Source organism: Lycorma delicatula, chromosome 1 (genome assembly GCF_047948215.1).
Source record: "Lycorma delicatula isolate Av1 chromosome 1, ASM4794821v1, whole genome shotgun sequence".
Classification (NCBI taxonomy): Eukaryota; Metazoa; Arthropoda; class Insecta; order Hemiptera; family Fulgoridae; genus Lycorma; species Lycorma delicatula.
The window spans coordinates 190,519,084-190,540,770 of record NC_134455.1 but is presented as its reverse complement, the minus strand read 5'-3'; the positions used below and the strand labels follow the sequence as shown (position 1 = coordinate 190,540,770).

The following is a 21,687-nucleotide window of genomic DNA, read 5'->3' as shown; positions in this document are numbered from 1 at the left end:
AACAAATATGGATCTTGTTAGGCCTGTAAATCTCAAAATTTTACTCATAGGGTAGGTAAATTCTTTATATAATTTAACATAAATTTCTTACCATAATTTAGTGCCCTATAGGCAATCAAGATACTTTCTGATGGTGTTTGGTCTTATTCAAACCCCCATAATATGGTGGGGACAAAAACCTATTTTCTGTTTTGGAGTTCCTGAACTTAAGGCCACTTTATTATATTAATATGATTCTATTACATATAAATTTCATTTTAACTTTTTTGAGCAATTTTATTCAGGGATGAAGAATAGCCTACTTGTTTGCATTTTTAGTTGTTTTGCTTGATACTTTCAGACTATATTAAAACAGACTTTGGAATTTTGTAATATGACTTCTGCGCAAGTGTGGGTAAATTTTACTTAAGTGTATCATAATGTTTTTTTAATTATTTTAATAAATCTTAGGATTAGGAAGCTTATACACTTCTGGTTAACATTTTATGTATTTCACAATCAAAAAGGGATAGCTGCTGTACATGGAAGGTAAGCAAAATTCATAAAATGTTTTTTTGAAAAGCCTACACAGGTGATTTATTTTAACCAGATGCATAAATAATTAGTAATATTTTCTTATTAAGCAACCTTCATTTACTGCCTCCTCTTGTTTGATCATATTTATAAATTTAATTTTGATTCCATTAATTTCATTAAGAAATTAATTTTGATTGATATTTATTTTCATCTCTACACAACTTCATAAACAAAAATGTATATTGGATATTTTACTGGGTCAAATGAATATGATCCAGCTACTGGAGCTAGCAATATTACATTTTCAAACACACCCTCTGTTGCTAAAATAATTACCAAAATGGCCAGAAATTTTATGAGCGAAAGCAAAAATGAATGTGTTAATACCAAAAAACTGCTACCACACATTCAGCAAGATATGCTTATAAATGTAATCGCAATAATGTCAGTATCACCAGAAGTATTAAATATCTCACGTTACTTTAAAAAAAAATTTGTGAATCGGAATCAATCTCATCTATTTAAAATTTCATAATTTACTCTGAAACAGAAAAAAATTATTAATTATGGATCACGTACATGGTCAAAAGATAAGTTGTGAAGCATTTCCTACATGATAATTTACCAACCTCAATACCAAAGGAAATTATCAGAAACATTAACCTGTTTAAATGAAGTTTGCATGGTACCTACTTACAACAATCCCACATTGCCTAAGTTTTACCTTATCACATTTTAGAAAACCTGCAGTGTAAAAACAAAGATATGAAAAGCACAAGTATATCTTTAATTAAAGAAATAATAAATAAATAAAAATTAAAAAAATAAAATATATACCATTTTTTATTCAAAATATATAAAAAATAGAAAGAAATTGGAGAGACAAAGCAAAGTCAAGGTATTAAATGGTGCAAAGAAAAAGTCACGAATCCAGTAAAATATAATTTATTGCATTATGTAAAAGTTAAATTAAAAAACATACTTGCATGCTAGATATAAAATATATAATATGTATAATCATATCACAATAACAAACCAGTACAATAAGCCTTTCATCATTCATGTATTACATGAACATATCTTCAAAACCAGGAGGAGGCATATCATCAGAATCTGGAGGAAAACGAGGTCGTGGTAGTCTTTCAAAATCAGGTGGCCCCATCGGATCAAAACGTGCACCAGGAGGTACTGCCCCTCTAAAAATTATATTTAAAAATAAATTTGAGAAAATATATAAATATTACAGGTTAAGTTAATGTAAATAAAATAAATTGCTTTTTAATAAATCAGAAATCAAACATAAATAGATGAATTATGAATGGATGAATAAATGAATATATTCAAAATAATTAATTGACTAAACTTATCCAAGTATAAGTTATCAGAAGTTATTGGTTTATAAAGGTAAATATTTTTGTCATTTTTACAATGAATTCATTGTATTAATAATAAAAACTATTATTATCAGCAATGAATTCATTAGCTTTATATACTCAAGAGACATTTAACAAAGAAAAACTAAATTTATGTTGCAGGAGTCAACAACTGCAATTTAAAAATGCATCCAAGACATTTGTAAATCAAATAAGATGACAATTTGGAAGATCAATAACATTACGTCTGTGGAAAATGTTAATGAAAAATTGAGACTAATAAATCAAATCACTATAGAGAAATTTGCCAATGAAGTCTACAAAGAATAATTTTCACAAATGTTTTGGCCAGGTGACGAGTGGTAACAAAGTTTGTTCTGAAACCGTTAAATGTTAACTAAACACTGAAATGCCATGAGCTTATTATTAGAAAATGATAAAAGCAACTAAAAACCTAATGCTGCTTAAATTAAATTGTAATAAAATTATGGTTACGATACCAAAACAGTCCCAGTTATCTTATGGAAACCTCCACATGAGCTAAAGATGAGTAAAGCAGATCAAGTTCAATCAAATGTTTAATTTATCTTGAAATTTTGATTATCACAGTATTATGTTCCATGAACAAGTAAAATGAAGTTAAAAGAGCGGTTGATAAAGAATAAAATTTGAGCATTTTATGTTGTTTGCATGAAACTATTTGAAAAAGTACCCAAATTTATGGAATCTGCACTCACCGAAACTGCAGCATGATAAAGCACCAGCTGATGACATCTCATTTCTATAATAGAAATTTTTGACAAAAAAAAAACAAAAAGACACAATAATCTTCTACTACTGCTGCATTTACCAGACATGGATCACAAAACTGACATTTTTCTGTTCCTGAGATTGACAGACAACAAGAAGGAAAAATTTTTGCCACTGTAGAGACATTATACAAAAATTGCTAAGTAAAATAAATGCTTTACCACAGATAACTTAGTCCACTTCAGATTTTTTAAAAACTGAAAAATCTGACAAGTGAGATAACCTGAAAGAAATTTTTCTTTAAAGTGACCATCAACTAAGACCAATAAACAAATAAATTTTCAAATAAACAAAAATTGTACAACTGTTTGATCAAATTTCATACAAACATATTTTACAAATGTAATGAAATCTTTACTGATTTAAGGCAACAAAATGCATCCCATTACAAACAAATACTTCCTCTAAAGCTGGAATTTCAACAACTGTGTTCTGGAAAATTAAAGGAAGTGAACTAAGGATAAAATTCTAATTTAGAGTGACCTATACTTTATAAGGGCAGATAAAATTTATTTTTCTGACAGGGATATCTTTTAGCCCAAGAGACAGTTTAATGCAAACTTCCATTCAGCTGACTGGAGAATGACAACAATCAAAGATTATGATGGTAGACAGAAACAATAAATAATAATGAATCTTTATTTATATATATTTACAGTATTTTTTCATATTTTCACAGCAATTCTTTTTAATGATGCATTCTACTGGTAACAAAATCTGCTGCTGCTGGTGAGCAAAAAAGAAAAAACAAAGAATTTAAATAATTTTTTTTTAATCAAAATCAATAATTAAAAATATTACAATATCAACAAAGATGTAATGCATTATTACAGAGTTCACAAAATTTTGGAAGTAAGAAATTCTTCAAAAGAAAGTATTTTTCTTACCTGGGCAGTTGACCCGGTATCCCCAATCCAGGTTGAATCCCAGGATGTTGAGGTCCCATCGGATCAAATATCATGCCTCCTGTTCCACGTCTCAGAGGATCAAGATCAGCACGACCATAATCAAAAGGATCAAACCTTGCTTGCCTAAAATAAAAAATATTGCATTTAAAAATGATGGGGAAAAAAAATATATATAAAAGAAAATAATTTAAAAAAGTAAGACATTTAATTAATGAAAATAAAAACACAAATACTAGGAAAAATCACATTACTGTTGAGTTTTACAAAACTCATTTTAAAACCTATTAAAAGAATAAATAAAATATTTAACTGTAATAGAGACCAATATGCCCCTGTTATAATACAAGTTGTAAAAGATTTTCACAAATACAAAACTGAGACTACCACCATGTAAGAGCTTCATTTGTTAAAGAATTTTGTCTGGTATTCCACAAAATTTATACTTCATCCTGTTCTGTTTTTAAACATATAAATAACATTTGTTCTTTTAATAAAGAAACTATTATATACAGATGACACATTCCTTCTCTTTCAGGAAGACTGAACATACAATTAAGAGTGAGCTTATTGATTATGAGTGACAACTATCTTAGTATTAATTGAAACAATTTTATAATTTTCCTTCAATAGATCTATACTAACAGACTGCAACTTCTCTAATTAAGGATTTTACAATTACCATTATAGATTGGGATTTCTAAGTGCCATCAGTGATAGTTCTTTTAACTACACTGAACATCTGGATTTCATTTGTCAAAAAACAGGGTCTAGTGTTTACACATATACTGGGTTTAGCATATTAATGTGTAGTAATCTAGATTAATACATCTATATATTCTGGCCTTTGGTGAAAGACTAGATATGTAGATTTAAGATATACTATGTTATATGTAATCCCATATACTTCATAGTTTTAAAAAAACAGAATTATGTCTATCTTATGTGGCAAATGACGTCATGAATGCTTCACTCCTAAGTAACTTTTGGGATTTGTAGAATTTTTTTTAAGCAGTATTAAACAATAATCAACTTCCTAATAGTGTAAAACTGTTTAATTTTACAGTTTTTAAAAGGTAGATATGTAATTACTTGGTTGAGAAGTGTCTACAATCACTTAAAACAGCTGAAAAGCTCTTCCTTAGGCTGCAAATGTTTCAAGATGTATTTATTTGCAATAAAAAAACTTTCTTCTTGATTACACCATCTGTGTCCAAAGTTTGGTGATCCACATGGTTATCTTGATCCTATCCACAGCTGCCCTGAATAATTTTGTCAGTGAACAACTGAACCATCTTTTTAAATCACACTTTATTTATTTAAGTAATACATTTTATTACAGTTTTTTCTCTGCTATCTAGTTTTTTTGACAATGTGCAATGTTATTTACATAATTCTGTGATTAAAGTAAATGAAATTAAAATTAAACCATTTGACAATTTACTTTAGCAGGTAATACACAATTTTATGGAAATCAAAATTAAGAGTAATTAGCTCCTTTTTAATTCTCCAATACCACTTCCTTTACACTGAACTTACAAATATTATTCATCAAAATAATAATCCTATGAGCAATAGATTTTGAAATAAAGTGCTCTGATTTCCCAGTATAAAACAGTTGCCAGTGTTCATAGCAAAAAAGTACACTTCCAATAGTGTACTTCATTGTAGATTAATCTGTTCTATCATAACTTATTTTACATCACACTGTCTTTACAGACTAAATAAACTATGTTAACACAAACTCTAAATGTATCCTTCTTTCAAAAACTCATTAACTGAGAGTCCAGTGTGACAAGGAGCACTGTCATGATGCAGCAAACGGTTATCTTTGATGGCTGGTTTTACACAGGTAACTCTTTTCCACCAGTCTTTCAAGAATTTCTCTGTAAATATATTGATTTAGTCTGTCCTGTAGGCAAAAACTCCTTATGGACAATGCCATTATTATCAAAGAAACAAATTAGCATAGTTTTGATTTCCTCATATTTTCTTTTTTGGGATGTGGCGAGTTTGAAGTGTGCTACTCCTTGTTCTGGCATTTTGTTTCTGGATTGTACTTAAATATTCAAGATTCATCACCAGTAATAACATTTTTTAGAAAATCAGGATCAGTTTCAATTCATCCTAGAAGATTGCAGTACACTTCCACCCTGTTGTTTTTCTGTTCAACAATGAGATTTTTTGGGACCAATTTTGCACAAACTTTTTTCATGTCCAATTCGTTTGTCAAAATTTTATGAATATGGTATGGTTCAAATTCAATTGTTCTGCAATCATATAGTCGTACTATATAAAGTCTCTGATTTGCTCAACATTGTCATCACTTTTTGACATTAACAGTCTTCCAGGGCATAGATTGTCCACAACTGATTTCCAGCCATCTTAAAATGCTTTAAACCACCAAAAAACTTGGGCTTGTGACAAAGCATCATCTCCATACGCCCTTTTCAATTTTGAAAAAGTTTCAGTAGCGTTCACTCAGAGTATAACACAATACTTGGTTGCACAACGTTGCCAATAATTAGTATCACTTATTTTTGTAATGCACAACAAAAACTCATTTGATGAAAAGTTTGTTTACGTCTCACATGGCAATGTGATGTAATGTATTACTTAAATAAATAAAACTCCCAAGAAAATCGTCTTGGGAGTGTGATTTAAAAAGATGGTTCAGTTGTTCACTGACAAAATTATTCAGGGCAGCTGTGGATAGGATCAAGATAGCCATGTGGATCACCAAACTTTGTACAGAGATGGTGTAATCAAGAAGAAAGTTTTTTATTGCAAAAAAATACATCTTGAAACATTTGCAGCCCAAGGAAGAGTTTTTCAGCTGTTTTAAGTGATTGTAGACACTTCTCAACGAAGTAATTATATATCTACCTTTTAAAAACTGACCCTTTTTGTCTTAATTGTTCCAAATTCATAATTATATTAAATAACTTAAATTAACACTGAAATATTATCAAAACAAATTAAATGTGAAATGAATCAATGATATTACATAAATTATGAAACAATGTAAATTAAATGTAATAATAAATTAAAAAGGATATCATGTAAATGATGATGTAAATTTAATTTTTGCGAACCCTTTACTGTAATAATTTGTTGAGTATTAAAATTCTTGAAATTTTCAATTTTATCCATCGTTATAGAAGACCAAATGATGATTCTTCAAAATTTTCAAATTATACCTGATCTTGTGGATTATATCCATGGTTGGAGTACCAATAATGGATGTCAAATAATATGCCACCTTGATTTAATACCTCAGTTAGGTTTAATTATTATAAATATTTATTATTCGCTGGTTGAATCAAATAAATAAGTCTTTTTTCATTTGTAATATAAATTATTTTTATTACAATTTTTAAACTTGTAATTCATATATATAAAACATTATTATATTAATTAATTATACAATTGTAACAAATACAAGTTGAGTCTTTGAAGGACAGAAGAAGACTGACTATCAAGAGCATTAGACCATAGTTAAAAAATTCATTTACAAAGGAGTAACAAAAAAAGTGAGAGTTTAAAAAGAGAAAAAAAAAGTTGAGAGATTTAAAGAGTAAGAAAAAGTGAGAAACCTCCATTTAAAAATTAAATAACTCAATTAAATAACCTCATTTAAATAACCCTATGTCTTAACAAATTCCTACATTTCCTTTTACCAGTGTCCATTGTGATTTTTTATTTATTTTTTCATTTCTACTAATATTTACCATATTATCACTGGAAAGCCTTTCAACATCATTTTTGACATACAGGACATTTCACACCGAATTACCTAATTTTAAAACTTAACTGTTCTTCAGATTTCTTAGTTTTTTCATAATGCACATTAATCTTTTTCCAGATTCTTTTCTAATGAAACATGACTAGAATTTTAAAAAAAGAATTTGATTTTGGTACAACTTTTGTTCTTTAACTCTGACATTACATAAAACTGTAATAACTCCAGGTGTCATTAAAAATGTTGACTGTTTAAAAATATAGCCAAAATGTAATTGTTGCTTTTCAGAATATAGCTTGGTGAAAAATTAGAGGTACTCAAACGGATTTTCATTATATTTTATAAATTGATCTGATATATTATGATTAACACATCTTTAAACTTTTTTTGTTGTAAAATTACCTTAGGGAGTTCTTAGGTAACAATTTACAAAGGCTGTTTATAGTTTCAAATAATAAAAAAATTATTTTATATGAATCTTAGCAGATAGTGGCAATTAAATGAATTTTATATTTTTTTACAAAGGCAGATCATAAATGTGCATTCTTTTAAACTAAATAACATAAAACTAATTTTAATATTATATGTATGAATTTTGTTTTAGATAAATAAGAATATTTTTTTAACAAAATTAATTATTTATAACAAAAAAACTACTTTATTTTAGATAAATTGGACAAATTTTATTTTAAATTAATATATATAGAAATTTTTCTCAACCTTTAATTTGACTCAAAAATAAAAAGCAAAACACAGTAAAATTTTATATGTACAAAGTATATGAAAATACTACTTTAAATTAAAAAAAGTATATGAAAACAAGAATTTTGTTGAAGTGACTCACTCACATAGGATTACATTCTGTAAAAAAAATTGATGCCTACTATTTTTGCTTGTTGCAACATTTCTGAAAGACTTATCCACTTTTAATAAAACTAACGCATTCATGTAGGTTTTGGTTCAATTGCTAATGTTATGTAAAAAATATTTCAATGCCCTTCTATTTTCATGTGAAAAATTTAATAAAACATGAGGTTAAAAATGAGTCCCTCTTGTTCTTTCTAAACTTATCCTTGTTACTAATGTTTTTAAAGTATCATCCATACTACAATGTACATTTTATGCCAATGTTGTCAAAAAAAGTAATTCAGAAGTAAGTTCATTTCATCTTCATGGTAAATAAATTCACAAAGTTTTTCTAGTTTTTGTATCTGGTAGCACTGCCATTACTGAAGTAATTTGTGTATGTTTTATCTGTGGTAGTTTTTCCTTGATATGCAACAACATTATTTTCTGAGATGTGAAAAGTGTACCGGTATTATATGTGAGGCAGTCACTTCAGATGATTTGTTTCAAACTTTACTTTCACTTCTGTAATTAATCACAAGCAGATGTAATATTATTCCAGTGAAAACCTTATGCGTTGTCTTGAAGGATACATGAAAAAGTAATGAATAATTTTTGAGAAGTTTGACAAAATCAAGTAGCTGTTACCTTCTCTTTCATTAACTTAAATGCTTGCTTTCTGATCTCCAATAAAGTATGTTCAAAAATTATAAAGCAGCAAATCAATAAATTCATCAATGTTTTTTTTAAAATTTTTTAACCAATGCTTGAATTCAGTAGATTCTAGTCTCAAAATAATCAAACTATCAAATATTCATGGAGTGAGGATGGGTCATTTTCACTTGGAATGAACACATATCCTTATTATGCCTCATCCTTATTAATTCTCTGTTCTAATCCATATTAATTCTCTAACCTCATCATCACAATAAATTTCCTAGATTCTCTTTTAAGTACATTTTGAGTTGTCACTTCTTTTTTTTGGCTTTCTCATAATTCAGTTTTTTACAGTGCCTTCCTAGCTCTTGTAACCAAATATTCCATTCCTTCAAAAACTGAAGTGGATAACTCATGTGGTCAATAACTCTAAATTAAGTTATTAAGATCAATAACTCTATGATTCTATAATAAGTATCAATATTTGAATTTATCGCAACTTCTTCAAATATATATATTTAAATCTAGCAGTAGTGAAGCATTGCCAGGTCTGCTAGTTAATAATATAAATAAAGAAGTATCTATGGAATTAAGGATTCACTTAAAGAAAATTAATGTTAATATGTTAATAATTTGATGAAAAAGATTGTTAGTGAAATTAATCCAAAGAAATTACATAAAGAAATTTTGTTATCTAGTAAAAATGAAAATGACATCAATTCTTCAAAAAGTAATGAGGATAACAGTAGTATTAATATGAAATTGTAACAATATGTTTTAACGAAGTTAATCTAGTATAAAGCATTGATAGTACAGTAAATTAAACAAACTGCAAAGTCCAAAACCGTCATGTAGCAGTGATAAAAATAAAAATGTTGATATTTCACACAATAAAAATAATAATAATAATAGCAAATAAAAAAGAATAAAAAGTTTTTTAGTGATATTTATTTAACTGGAATTGTGATTACAGCAAAGTAAAAACACCAAAATTTGATTTATCATTTTCTTTTAAGTGTAGTAGCAATACAGATTCTGATTCAGATACGAATATAAGTAAATCTACCAAAACTAGCTCAAGTAGTTCAAATACAGATTTAGATACCAGGAGGCCATACAAAAAGAAAAATAATTATGTGAGACACAAATAATGTGAACATGAAAAAAAAAAGAAAGAAGATAAAAAAGAACACAAGTGTATGCCCTGCAAAAAAATATTTGATAATAAAATGGAATAGGCCAGCACATTACAGCATGTGGTGCTAGATATACCTATCATTGCAAATTCAGTAGAAAGAAATTTCTTTCTGGAAAACAATTACATAACCATTACTGTCCTAAGAGAAATTCTATAAACCATTTTACTTATAAATTTAAAAATCCTAGTTCAAAAATGATGTACCCTAACAATATGTTCAATCAAAAATATATTTGTAATTTTTGTAATAAGGCATTAAAATCAGACATGAATTAGATATTCATATTAGTAAGCATAATAAATCGATAAAATATACTTGATATATGTAAAAAAATTATCGCACAACTTGGATTATAAATCTTAAGAGAATTATTTTTTCTATCATTCATAAATGTATGATAGGCTTTCGATATAATACAAAATCTCAAGTACAACAGGTTGGTCAGTTACCATCTTCCAGAGTTATTTCTTCCCGACCATCTTCTACTTGTGCAATAAAATATGGCTGTCCATTTATGATTGATCATGGCAGGCAGAGGTCTAAGATTTTAAGTAAATCTTATATAGTACCTTTCATACGTCTCACTAATAAAACTATTCATTTAGAATTAGTTTCTGATCCGACTTCACAGTCGTTTATTACAGCATTTTAAAGATTTATATCACATAGTGGTATCCCACTGAAGTCTCCTCTGATAATGGTTCCAACTTGTGTTCCACCAAAAATATAGTTTTTAAGGTACAACAATTATTAAATTCAAAACACTAAAATCAGACATTCAAGCATTCACAACTACACAAGGTATAACATGGTCATTTATTCTTCCCTCTTAACCCCATTTTGGTGGTTTATGGGAAAGTGCAATCAAAAGTATTAAATTTCATGTGAATCGTGTAATTGGACAAATGATCCTTAATTTTGAGGAATTATATAAACTTTTAACACAAATTGCGGACTGTCTCAATTCCTGTCCTATTTTCGCTATTTCAGCAAATCATAGAGACCCAGAAACTCTATATCTAGGACACTTTCTCATAAGATGTCCACTCACTTCGTTGCCTGAACCCAATTACCAAAAAATTAAAATTAATCACTTAGGCCACTGGCAACTACTCTAAAAATGTATACTATCTATTTGGAGACGACAGTCTAAGGGCTATTTACATTATTTGCAGCAACGCAATAAATGGCATTCTTCTTCCCATAATCTTTTGTGTTGGAGATTTAGTATTAGTTACCAATGAAAATTCTCCACTCATGCATTGGACACATAGAGTTATCAACCTGGTTTACCTGTGTTCTGAAAACCTAGTACGGATTGTTGATTTACACATTGTTAATGTACCATTAAGAAGACCTGTGCGTAAGTTAAGATTATTACCAATCTTAAATTATTGATTTAAATAATATTTTTAAGTAATATTTTTTATTGATTTAATTATTTTCATACTATAGTTCTTGTAATTTCATTTGATTATATTCTTATAATATGATTATTAACAAACTCATAACATTGTATTAACATTTGTAATTTAATTTTCATATTTCTATTAACTTATTTATGATTTCACATCTATATTACACATTAAATGATTATGTATTGATTTATATATAAATGTTCAATAAGACACCAGTAATAATGTAATAATTTATTGATCTTGAGGAATAAAATTCCCTATATTTATTTATTTTTTAATCTATTTTTTAAGAATTACGTGAATGTAATTTCAAGCTGTTATATGAGTATATTTCAATATTCAAATGTATTATTATTTATTTAAGCAATATACATTATTATTATTATTATTATTATTTGAAATACTATTTACAGATTAGTTTATTATGAGCTAACACACTTACTTAGTGTATTATTTATTATACACTTGCTGAGTATTATTAATATTGCATCATAAATGAATGTAAATACCATTTCTATTAATCATAAAAATTAATAATTTAATTATATTTATGAATGTAACTTATTTGTAATTTCTAATCATGTTACTGTATGTAATAATTTCATTTACATTGTTAAACTAAAAAAAAAAAAAAATCATATGATTTTTGGTAGGTAGTTATGTTAAGACTCAAGAGTTATTTAAATGAGGTTATTTAATTTTTAAATGAAAGTTTCTCACATTTTTTTATTCATTAAATGAATTTTTAACAATGATCTAACGCTCTTGTTAGTCAGTCTTGCTCCATCCTTCAAAGACTCAACATGTGTTTGTTATAAATGTATAATTAATTCAATTATGTTACATATATCAATTACAAGTTCAAAGATTATAATAAAAATAATTTATATTATAAGTGAAATAAAGACTTTTATTCATTTGATTGAACCAGTGAATAAAGAAGATTTAGGATAATTAAATCTAACTGAGGTATTGAACCAAGGCAGCACATTAGTTGATAAGATTAAAGATAATTTATGAGAGCGTGTAGAGAAAAAAATCAGAATAAAATAACATAAGTGCTACAGATTTGTTCACTCTTAGACTTGCTGACAAAAATAGGAGACCATATTATTACAGCCTGTAATAAATGATTCTTCCAACTAATGCATATAATGGAACGTATGTTAATTAAATTAAATTATTTCTCACACTGAATAAAAATTTTTATATTACCAGTCTGGTGGTCCAGCTAGATCTGGATGTCGAGGTTGACCTAACCTTCCACGGTCAGGTATATTTGGTGGAATAATGGGTTGAGTTCTACGTTCCTGTGCTTGACAACTTTGTGTAGTTGCTTCCTTTACTGATTTAATTAATTCACACTGTATTTTCTTCGCTATTTCATTGCAATTAGGAATAATGTCAGCCAATGTATCACCTCTTATTGACTTTACAGCACTTGTAACATTAAAAGCTACACTATTTACAGAGAGATCTTGCACATTCTGAAAAAAAAATTAATAATACCTAATGGTACCTCAAAAATTGCAGTTAGTAATAATTATATAATTAAAAAATAGTAATCATTTAACATTTTTTCACTTTACAATCTTTACAAACTTCAAATTATGGCTACTCAATATCCAAAAGAGCAAAAGAAAAAAATAATAAAGTATTTTCAAACACTTCAACCCATTTTAAAATTAACACATTCAAAGCAAAAAAATAAGAAAATACTGAATCAAGTAAAAATTTTTTATCGTACTAGATTTTATCCAAGCTATCCATTAAAAGAAATTATCGTTGGGATATTACTATAAGAATGTAAAAACATTAATAACCATCTAAAGAAAATACATATGAAGCAAACTTTTTCTTATAGTAATTTGATTGAAATTTTATATATATATATATATATATATATATATATAATAAAAAATTATTTAAAATTTTATAATTACTTAAATAAAATTTTCAAATATGCTTTAGTAAGAAATTTTTTTTATTTAAAAGTTATTAACATACAATATTTCTGACATTTTTCAACAATTTTTATACATTAAAAGCTATCAAAATTAAAATTAAACTTTTACAAAAGATTTATACACAATTTTTTTTTTTTTACTTTCAGTGGATGATAACCAAATATAATCCATGGGACAGTAATGTTGAAACAAAGCTGTGTCAGACCAGTAATCCTTCATGATCAAATGCATATTTGTCAGTGGAAAATATATTTTCAGGTCATAAAGCAAAACTTTCAGTTTTCAAAATGGCTTCAAGAGGCTGTAAAAATTCTGCAGATTCTTTTTGTGGTGAGTTAATGGTGGAAAGGCAAAAAATAAATATAACAAGTTTTAGTCGACAAGTGTACCTCACCTATTGTGGAATGAAAATAGGAGGATCAAAACAAAACTTGGGCACCCCACTACATTTTCTACATGAGTTAAAGGACTTAGATGGTGGTCAAAAGGTGAACAAGAAGCATTCAGATTTGGAGTTCCAATGATGTGACGAGAGCCATGAAATCATACCAATGATTGTTACTTTTGCTCAAATGGTGTTCATGGTTTCAATTTGAAGAATAAAAAAAGAATCATCTGTACAAATACATCATCCACTTTATGCCTAGTTCCTCATCATCCAGATGTATCAGTGTCAATTCCACCAGAAAATTTACTTACAATAGACCGCTCCACAAGTGATTTAAATGAAGATAACATCAAGGAGTATGAATCCTGAGATACCTGTGCAACAGAGCTTTATTCACATTCTGAACTAAACGATTTGGTTCGAGATTTACATCTGACCAGACAATTCAGAACTGCTTGGTTCGAGGCTTAAACAGAAGAACCTGCTAGCAGCTGGCACCTCATTTCCCTGGTTCAGGTACAGAGAAAAGGATTTTCTTCCATACTTTTCAAAAAAAGGTGAATTAGTCTTCTGCATTGACATACATGGACTTTTGACTTGATTTAACATTCTGCATGAAAGTACCGATTGGAGACTGTTCATAGATTCATCCAAAAGAAGTCTTGAAGTTATTCTTCATGATGGGAATACATATCCATCAATACTAGTCAATATTCTGTCCATTTAAATGAGGGTTATAATAATTTAGAATTTGTTCTTGATAAAATTAAATATGACCATCATAAGTGGATTACATGCAGCGATCTCAAATCACATAATATCGATGCTCCTAGGACAGCACAACAAAGTTTCCTTGTTTTTTGTGTTAATAGGATAGCAGAGACAAAGAGAATCATTGGATAAGAAAAGATTGGCTAAAAAGAACTTCATTAAAACCTGAAACCAAAAATGTGCTCCAAAAAGCTCTCATAGATCCGAATAAGTTCTCCTTCCACCTCAGCATATCAAGTTAGACTTGATGAAGAAATCTGTCAAAACCTTACATAAGAAGATAATGTTTTAAATAAATCTGTGGCAAATTTCCAGTCTTATCAACTGCCAAACTAAAAGAGGGTGTCTTTACTGGTCCTGACATTAGAAACTTCTCAAAGATGGTAATTTTGAGAAACAAATGGAAGTTCCAGAAAAAGAAGCCTGGGGAGCCTTTACAGACATAGTAACAAAGTTTATTGGAAATAAGAAGGATCCAAACTTCAAATCAATCATAAAGAACATGCTGCAGAAGTACAAAACTTTAGGTTGTTCCATGAGCTTCAAGATTTACTTTCTAAATTCACATGTGGACTACTTTCCTGAAAATCTGGGTGACATTAGCAAAGAGATGAATCGGAGATTTCATCAGGGCATTGAAAGAAATGGAAAGGAGGTATCAAGGAAAATGGACTAATACAATGATGACAGACTATTGCTGGATGTTACACACAGATGAACCCTATAGAAACGTAGAAGGAAAAGCACAAAACATAGTAAAAGCTGTCCAAAGAAACTTCAACACATAAAATAAAATTGTAAATATTTTACATACTTTGTAATTAAGGGTAGTTGAAGAGGGGGGGAGTGGTTTCCAAAGGCATGATGTACCTCATACAAATTAATTAAATAAATAAAAATAAATTAATTTAAAAATGCACTATAATAGAAATTAGGCTTACTTTGTGGCAATTTTCATTAGAAATTAAGGGTTCCCCTGCCCACCTCTTCAGACCACCCAACTGTTTAGCTATAATAATGCACAGTATAAGCCAAAAAGTGTACACATTATATTAATTTATTATCATTTTATATCTATTTTATTGTATCACATAATTGCAATTTTTCAACTTTTTATGAATTTTGAAATTTTCGACTGGCAAAAACTCTGGATAAGAGAGAAAAAAAAAATTATTTTCAGATTGAGCGCTAAAAGATACATAAGAATCAATTAAAAACTAAAAAAAAAACAACCATCGCAGATTTGTGCTATTAATAATTTTCTACGTACTTTACATAAGTTATTATTAGATGTTATAATAACAACAAAAGTTGTACAGTTTAACAACTAGGAAGAAATTTTTCTAGTATACAGTGCAACTGAAAAATTCCTCTGTATCCAGTGCATGTTAAACCATGATTTTTATTTCTGAAAAGCAACAGTAGTAATAAACTGCCCCAGACAATTAAATAGAACTGTAAGCACTTTCATCTAACAAGCTAGATTCAGAGAAAATATTTGGTTACACCATAAATAAAGGGTATTAAGAAGGAAAAATCCCAAAGCTATTAAAAATACAACAAAAATGATTTTTCAATAATTTTAAAGTCATAATAAATAGTGCCATAAATACTGCCATAATAGGCAGTAATAATAAAGTCAGCAACATTGATATGTCTTAACAGCATACGCTAGATATGTAATTTTCTATATTTCAGTTCCAAAAATGATATGTTTAAAACATACGGTATGTTTTAATCATACCACAGTATGTTTAAAACAGCTGTGTCAATTTCAAATCCCACAAAGTACAAGATACATTCAGTTACTCAATTCCTTTGTAAGACTGAAAATCTACAGTTGAAAATCATTGCCAACTTCTTTCTGTTGACATAGGACAATTATTACAGACAAAATGTGAAAAAATGGAATCATAAATTTAAAGTAAGAAAACAGATAACAAAGAATTAAAATCACTCACTCTCAAGTCAGTGAGATTGATGAAATCTAGGAAACTTAAAGAAAAAAATTTATTTTGGAAGCTTTTAATAATCAATGAAGTTCACGAATCCTTAAGTATCACCAACCAGTTTTTATTAAATAATTATAGGAAAGTTAGATTATCAGAAAATGTCTGACGTTGTGAATGGAAAATTCTGACAGATAATAAAAAAACTCAATAGCTGTGGGGCAAATATAGTCACATGTTATTTGAATTATATAGCCACATTTTATTTACTCATGCTTACTCTAAGGCTGGCACAGCAATTCTTTTGCATACCAAAATTTATATGTAATGATGATATAGGATACAAGTTCTGAAAAGAGTACAAACTTATTAAATTATCTAGATATCATAAACAAAAGGAATGTTAGCAATTTTGAAATTCACAGAAAACCAACATACTCATTACTTATTCACTTAATAAATCATCCTATGCCACACACTTGCAGCTAACATATATACACATCAAAACATAAAGAACAAGAACAAGAGACCATAAACTAACAAAAAAGAAAATCAATGTTCTACATTACTAATTTTATGCTAATTGTTTAAGGTTACAATAAACAATATATTTTTTTTAATACCATCTTATTAAGTTATATACATGGTAATAATAAAATATAAATAGATAAGACCAGATGATAACAAGAATAATAATATCGCATACACTATACAGCAGTTAAGCAGAGATTTTGAAACCAAATTACAATCAAACATAAATTATAATTGCATTTAAATCCATATCACTTGTATCATAAAAGTAATTTTTCTTCTATAATGATGAAAGATAATTCGTCAGTATAAATGAAAAAGTGAACAATAAACAACAACTAATTAGAGAAATGTTTTGGTCACTTTTTTGGAGCATTGACAGCAGCCTATACAAATTCTTACATCTTTACTAACAAAATTATAATTTATTTTATTTTTTTAATTAAAAAGATCACTCACACTCTTCTATCATAAAAGTATAAAGTTTTATTAATTTCAAAGTCACTCATGAACTGAAAAAAAAAATTGTTTTTTTAAGTGAAATATTCAAAATAATGAATACATTAGTAAATATACTTACTATGAGAGTCACTATAACATTATCACCTGAAGGTATTACTTTAAGAAGATAAAGTTTATCACCATTCAAGTACCTTAATGCATAGCAAGAAGAATCAGCATTCCAGTTTTCTGGTAACAATTCACTGGCTTTTTCATTTCCAATAATATCTTTCTGTAAATCATCAAACAAATGAAATTAAATATCATTAAAACTAACGCTAATAAGAAATAACTTCTTTTTTTTTAAATAAAAAAATTTACGTTGATTTTTCTTTTACTAAATGAGAATTGTGAAATATCTCAGCATGACCTGATGATATGTCCTTGATAATATAAATGCTTTACTGTCTAAACTAATTTTTAAGTTATATTTGCAAGTCATTTTTTTTCAAAATCATAAGACATACATTGGTTAGACTACAAGATGCAGAAAGGTAAAATACATATTGTATAGTGCGAGTTTCTGATAAATCATCAAATTAATATAAAACACAAAAAACAAAATTTTATAATTTTTAATAAACAAAAAATAAACTTACTATTGTTGGGATCTTCTCTCTCGAAATTGACAAAAAAAATTACAATAACTTAACAAATCAAAAAAATATTACTAACAGCGATGGATAATAGACATTACTTATAATAATAAAGTAAAATGACAATAGACACATTTGACTCAGTACTCCCATAACTAGTCTACTTGAGTTCGTAGAACCACTATAATGTAACTACTTGCACACATCAGAACTTAACAAAATATCTTATTAATATTTGTAATACTAAGGAATTGGCCAATCCAAAATTAATCTTAATTATAATTTTAAACACAATTTGTCATTATAACATGTTACATTTTCAATAATAATATTTTTTAATGTTATTTAAAAAAAGTCGACGGATAAGCAATGTTCTGATAAATCCATGAAATGTTTTTATGGAGAGGCCTTTGACATAAATTTTCATTCCTGTATTCTGTACAAATCATAGTTTATGAATTTCCTGATCAATTTTCTTAACATATTCACTGCACTAAACCAACCCACGTCGAAATCCAACAGAAAACTGACGCTTTCCAATGGTCTCACCGGTTTAACCCCACCATTATGTCTCCGAATTATCAAATCTGTAACGCTCTTTGTATAGAAAACGTTTGTTCATTTTTCAAACATGATGTCATATTTCTTAAAATTCTATTTTAAGAAGGAATTTTTGATAACTAATGAATCATGCTGCTATTAATTTAACTTTTACGTTTTTTAAAAAAATATCGTCCGTCGACGTATTAAGAAATCCATATAACAAAATAATTTATAATAAAATAAAATAAATTCACCAATTTAAACAATCCAATTCAATTTAATTTAAATTTAGGTTAGAATTTACAACGATTACAAATAGGCGTTAGGTAAGATTTTGAAAACCAAATTATGAATTGTAAAACATGTCCAAAAACAGTCATTAAGTGCAATTTTAAGAAACAAAAGAAGCTGAGAACATAAAAAGAAAGGAGCAAACTGAAAGTTGACAAAAGTTAAATTTTCAACAGAACATAATCTCATGCACAGAAGTTATAAAAATTGATTAATTAGAAAATACATTAACAAATTTGAAACCTAACTATGAACTGTAAAATAAATTTAGGAGCAAACAAATTACGATCAGATTAAAAAAACATATCACCTGTGCTATAGTAGTAATCTTTTTCATTAACAAAGATAAATAAAATAAAATAAAATAAATTTGAAAACAAATTAATAAATTTTAAAAAGCAAATAGTTCCAAAGAAGTAATTTATAAAATAAATTACATTCTATAGAAAGTTACTAAAATAGGAAATCTAAGATAATTAGAAAATATCAAAAAACTGATGGATACACACGAAAAAGCAGGAAAAAATGGATGAATAACAGATTATGAAAGTAGAGAATTGCATCAACAAGCAAAATTTATAATAAAATGTGAAAAGTAGAAAAACAAAACTAACTGAAGAGATGCGTGCTTTAGAAAATAAAATAATTACTGTAAACATAGATCTAATGAAAAAAAATTTGGGGAAAATGATACAAAAATAAAATATCACAGAACATATGATGCGAGTAGTGCTGCTAAGATGGAATGTGACAACACAGGAGGAAGAAAACTAAAATTACACTGAAAATACAATTTTTTTATCACCCTTAGTTTTAAATAAATTACACTTCAAAAAATATTAAGGGAAAATATAGTTAAAATCTGTGAAATTCATAATTTTGCATGATCATACCTGTGATAGAAAGATTCCGCTGACGCTTTTCTTTTATAAATAACCTCAGGCACACCCCGAATTAATGTTCAATAGTAATCTGCTAGCATGTTAGTATTCCATTTCCCTTTATAGCGGCTTTCGATCACCCAAATGTCTTGGTCGAAACGTTCACCGTGTTCATCACTTACGTCCTCAAGGTTGTCCGGGAAAAAATCCAGATGTGAGTAAAGGAAATGTATTTTCAACGACATATTACATCCCACAGCTCTGTATAAAGTTGATTAACAATCGTAGTAATTGTCGAATTTTTGTTTGCCGAGAAATTTTTTGCAAACGCCTTTAAATGAAGCCCAAGCTGCACTTTCTACATTATTTAACATTGAATTAAATACATCATCTTTGTTTGACCAACTCTCTTATTTGAGGATCAACAAATATTCCTTCACTTAGATTCGAAAATTTCTGCCTGATATAAGAAAATCCGAGACTATCCTTCATTGCTTTTACAAAATTTTTCATTAGTCCTAGCTTGATATCGAGAGGAGGTAAAAATATTTATTTGGGTTCAACTAAGGGCTCATCAATAATATTTTCCCCATTTGGAGTTGTTGCTCCACTCTTTGGTAATATAATGTTTTTCCCTAACTCGGCTGTCCCATTCGCAAAGAAAACACATGTACTTAGTATAGCGTAACTGCAGGCCTAACAAAATAGCTATAACTTTGTAATCATCACCTATGTTTTTTATAATTTACTTTTTCAAGAACGTCTTTCATCAGATCATATGTCTCTTTCAAATTAATACCATAAACATTTGGTATCAAAGGATATTTGTTAACGTTGTGTACAGAACCACTTTTAAACTATTCGTGTACGAATCTATGAAAAGGCGCCATTCCTCAGGTTTATGAACTTGTCCTAAGAGCAACATAAGCTCATCAATATTTGTCCAATAAATCAAATTATTTTTATCAAAAAAGTACTGAGAAAGTTCTGTTTCTCGGTTTTGAAAGCCCGAAATTTTTGTATTTCTTTTAAAGTAAATTCCAACCTTGCAGTCCTGATCCTAACAGTTCAGCTTGATTTTATGATAAATTTAAATTCTTAACCAAGTTATTTAATTCAACTTGTGATATAAGATGTGGCTTATTGGAAGGTAATTCAAAATCAAAATCATTGTCTTCTTCAGAACTGCCCGATTCTTCATCGCTGCTTTCGAAACACATTCACAGGTGGTTCAGGAAACGGAATAATTTCAATGTGAGGTACAGGCCTGATTGCAGATTACAATGAAGCTTATTTTACAGTATGTTTAGATTTTTTTGGAAATTCTAGACACACTTGTTAAACAAAAGTAACAATCTGTTACATGATCCTTGGAACGCCAAACCATAGGTACACCAAATGCCAAAGCTTCCGTGTACCTTTCAGCCATCCTCTTAAATATGCAGAACAATTAGTGCATACTATAAGACGAGCCCACACCTTATCCTGATCACAAATTTTACACTGAAAGTATAAATGATATGCTTTTTTAATTAAAGGTGTAATATTTTTTCTATTTGATTTTACAGTAAACTCACCACATACATAGCAAAAGACATCCACATCATTTACACAGTTTTGAGGCATTATGACACTGCACTGTTGACTAACTTAAAGAGAGCAATAAGATTGAACAAAATTAATTCATTCCTAAATCCAGTGCTTAATACAAACAACACAGCTGTGTTTTCGGCTACATGTTTTGACCTGCACAGACATGATTAATCTTGACCATGAAGGCTCACTCTTCAGTATTAAATATGA

General features: G+C 28.2%; 1 protein-coding gene across 1 annotated transcript in view; it reads right to left on the bottom strand.

Annotated features, from left to right (window-relative positions):
• Positions 1-1,445: 1,445 nt before the first annotated feature.
• LOC142326434 (proteasome inhibitor PI31 subunit-like) overlaps positions 1,446-21,687 on the bottom strand; it is a 29,600-nt gene continuing 9,358 nt past the window's right edge. Inside the window, exons 2-5 of the mRNA XM_075368936.1 lie at positions 17,653-17,805; positions 12,682-12,953; positions 3,587-3,730; positions 1,446-1,712 (exon numbers count right to left, since the gene is read on the bottom strand). Of these exons, the coding sequence (XP_075225051.1) occupies positions 1,583-1,712; positions 3,587-3,730; positions 12,682-12,953; positions 17,653-17,805 (699 nt within the window). The 3' untranslated portion in view covers positions 1,446-1,582. The remainder of the gene's footprint in view (positions 1,713-3,586; positions 3,731-12,681; positions 12,954-17,652; positions 17,806-21,687) is intronic.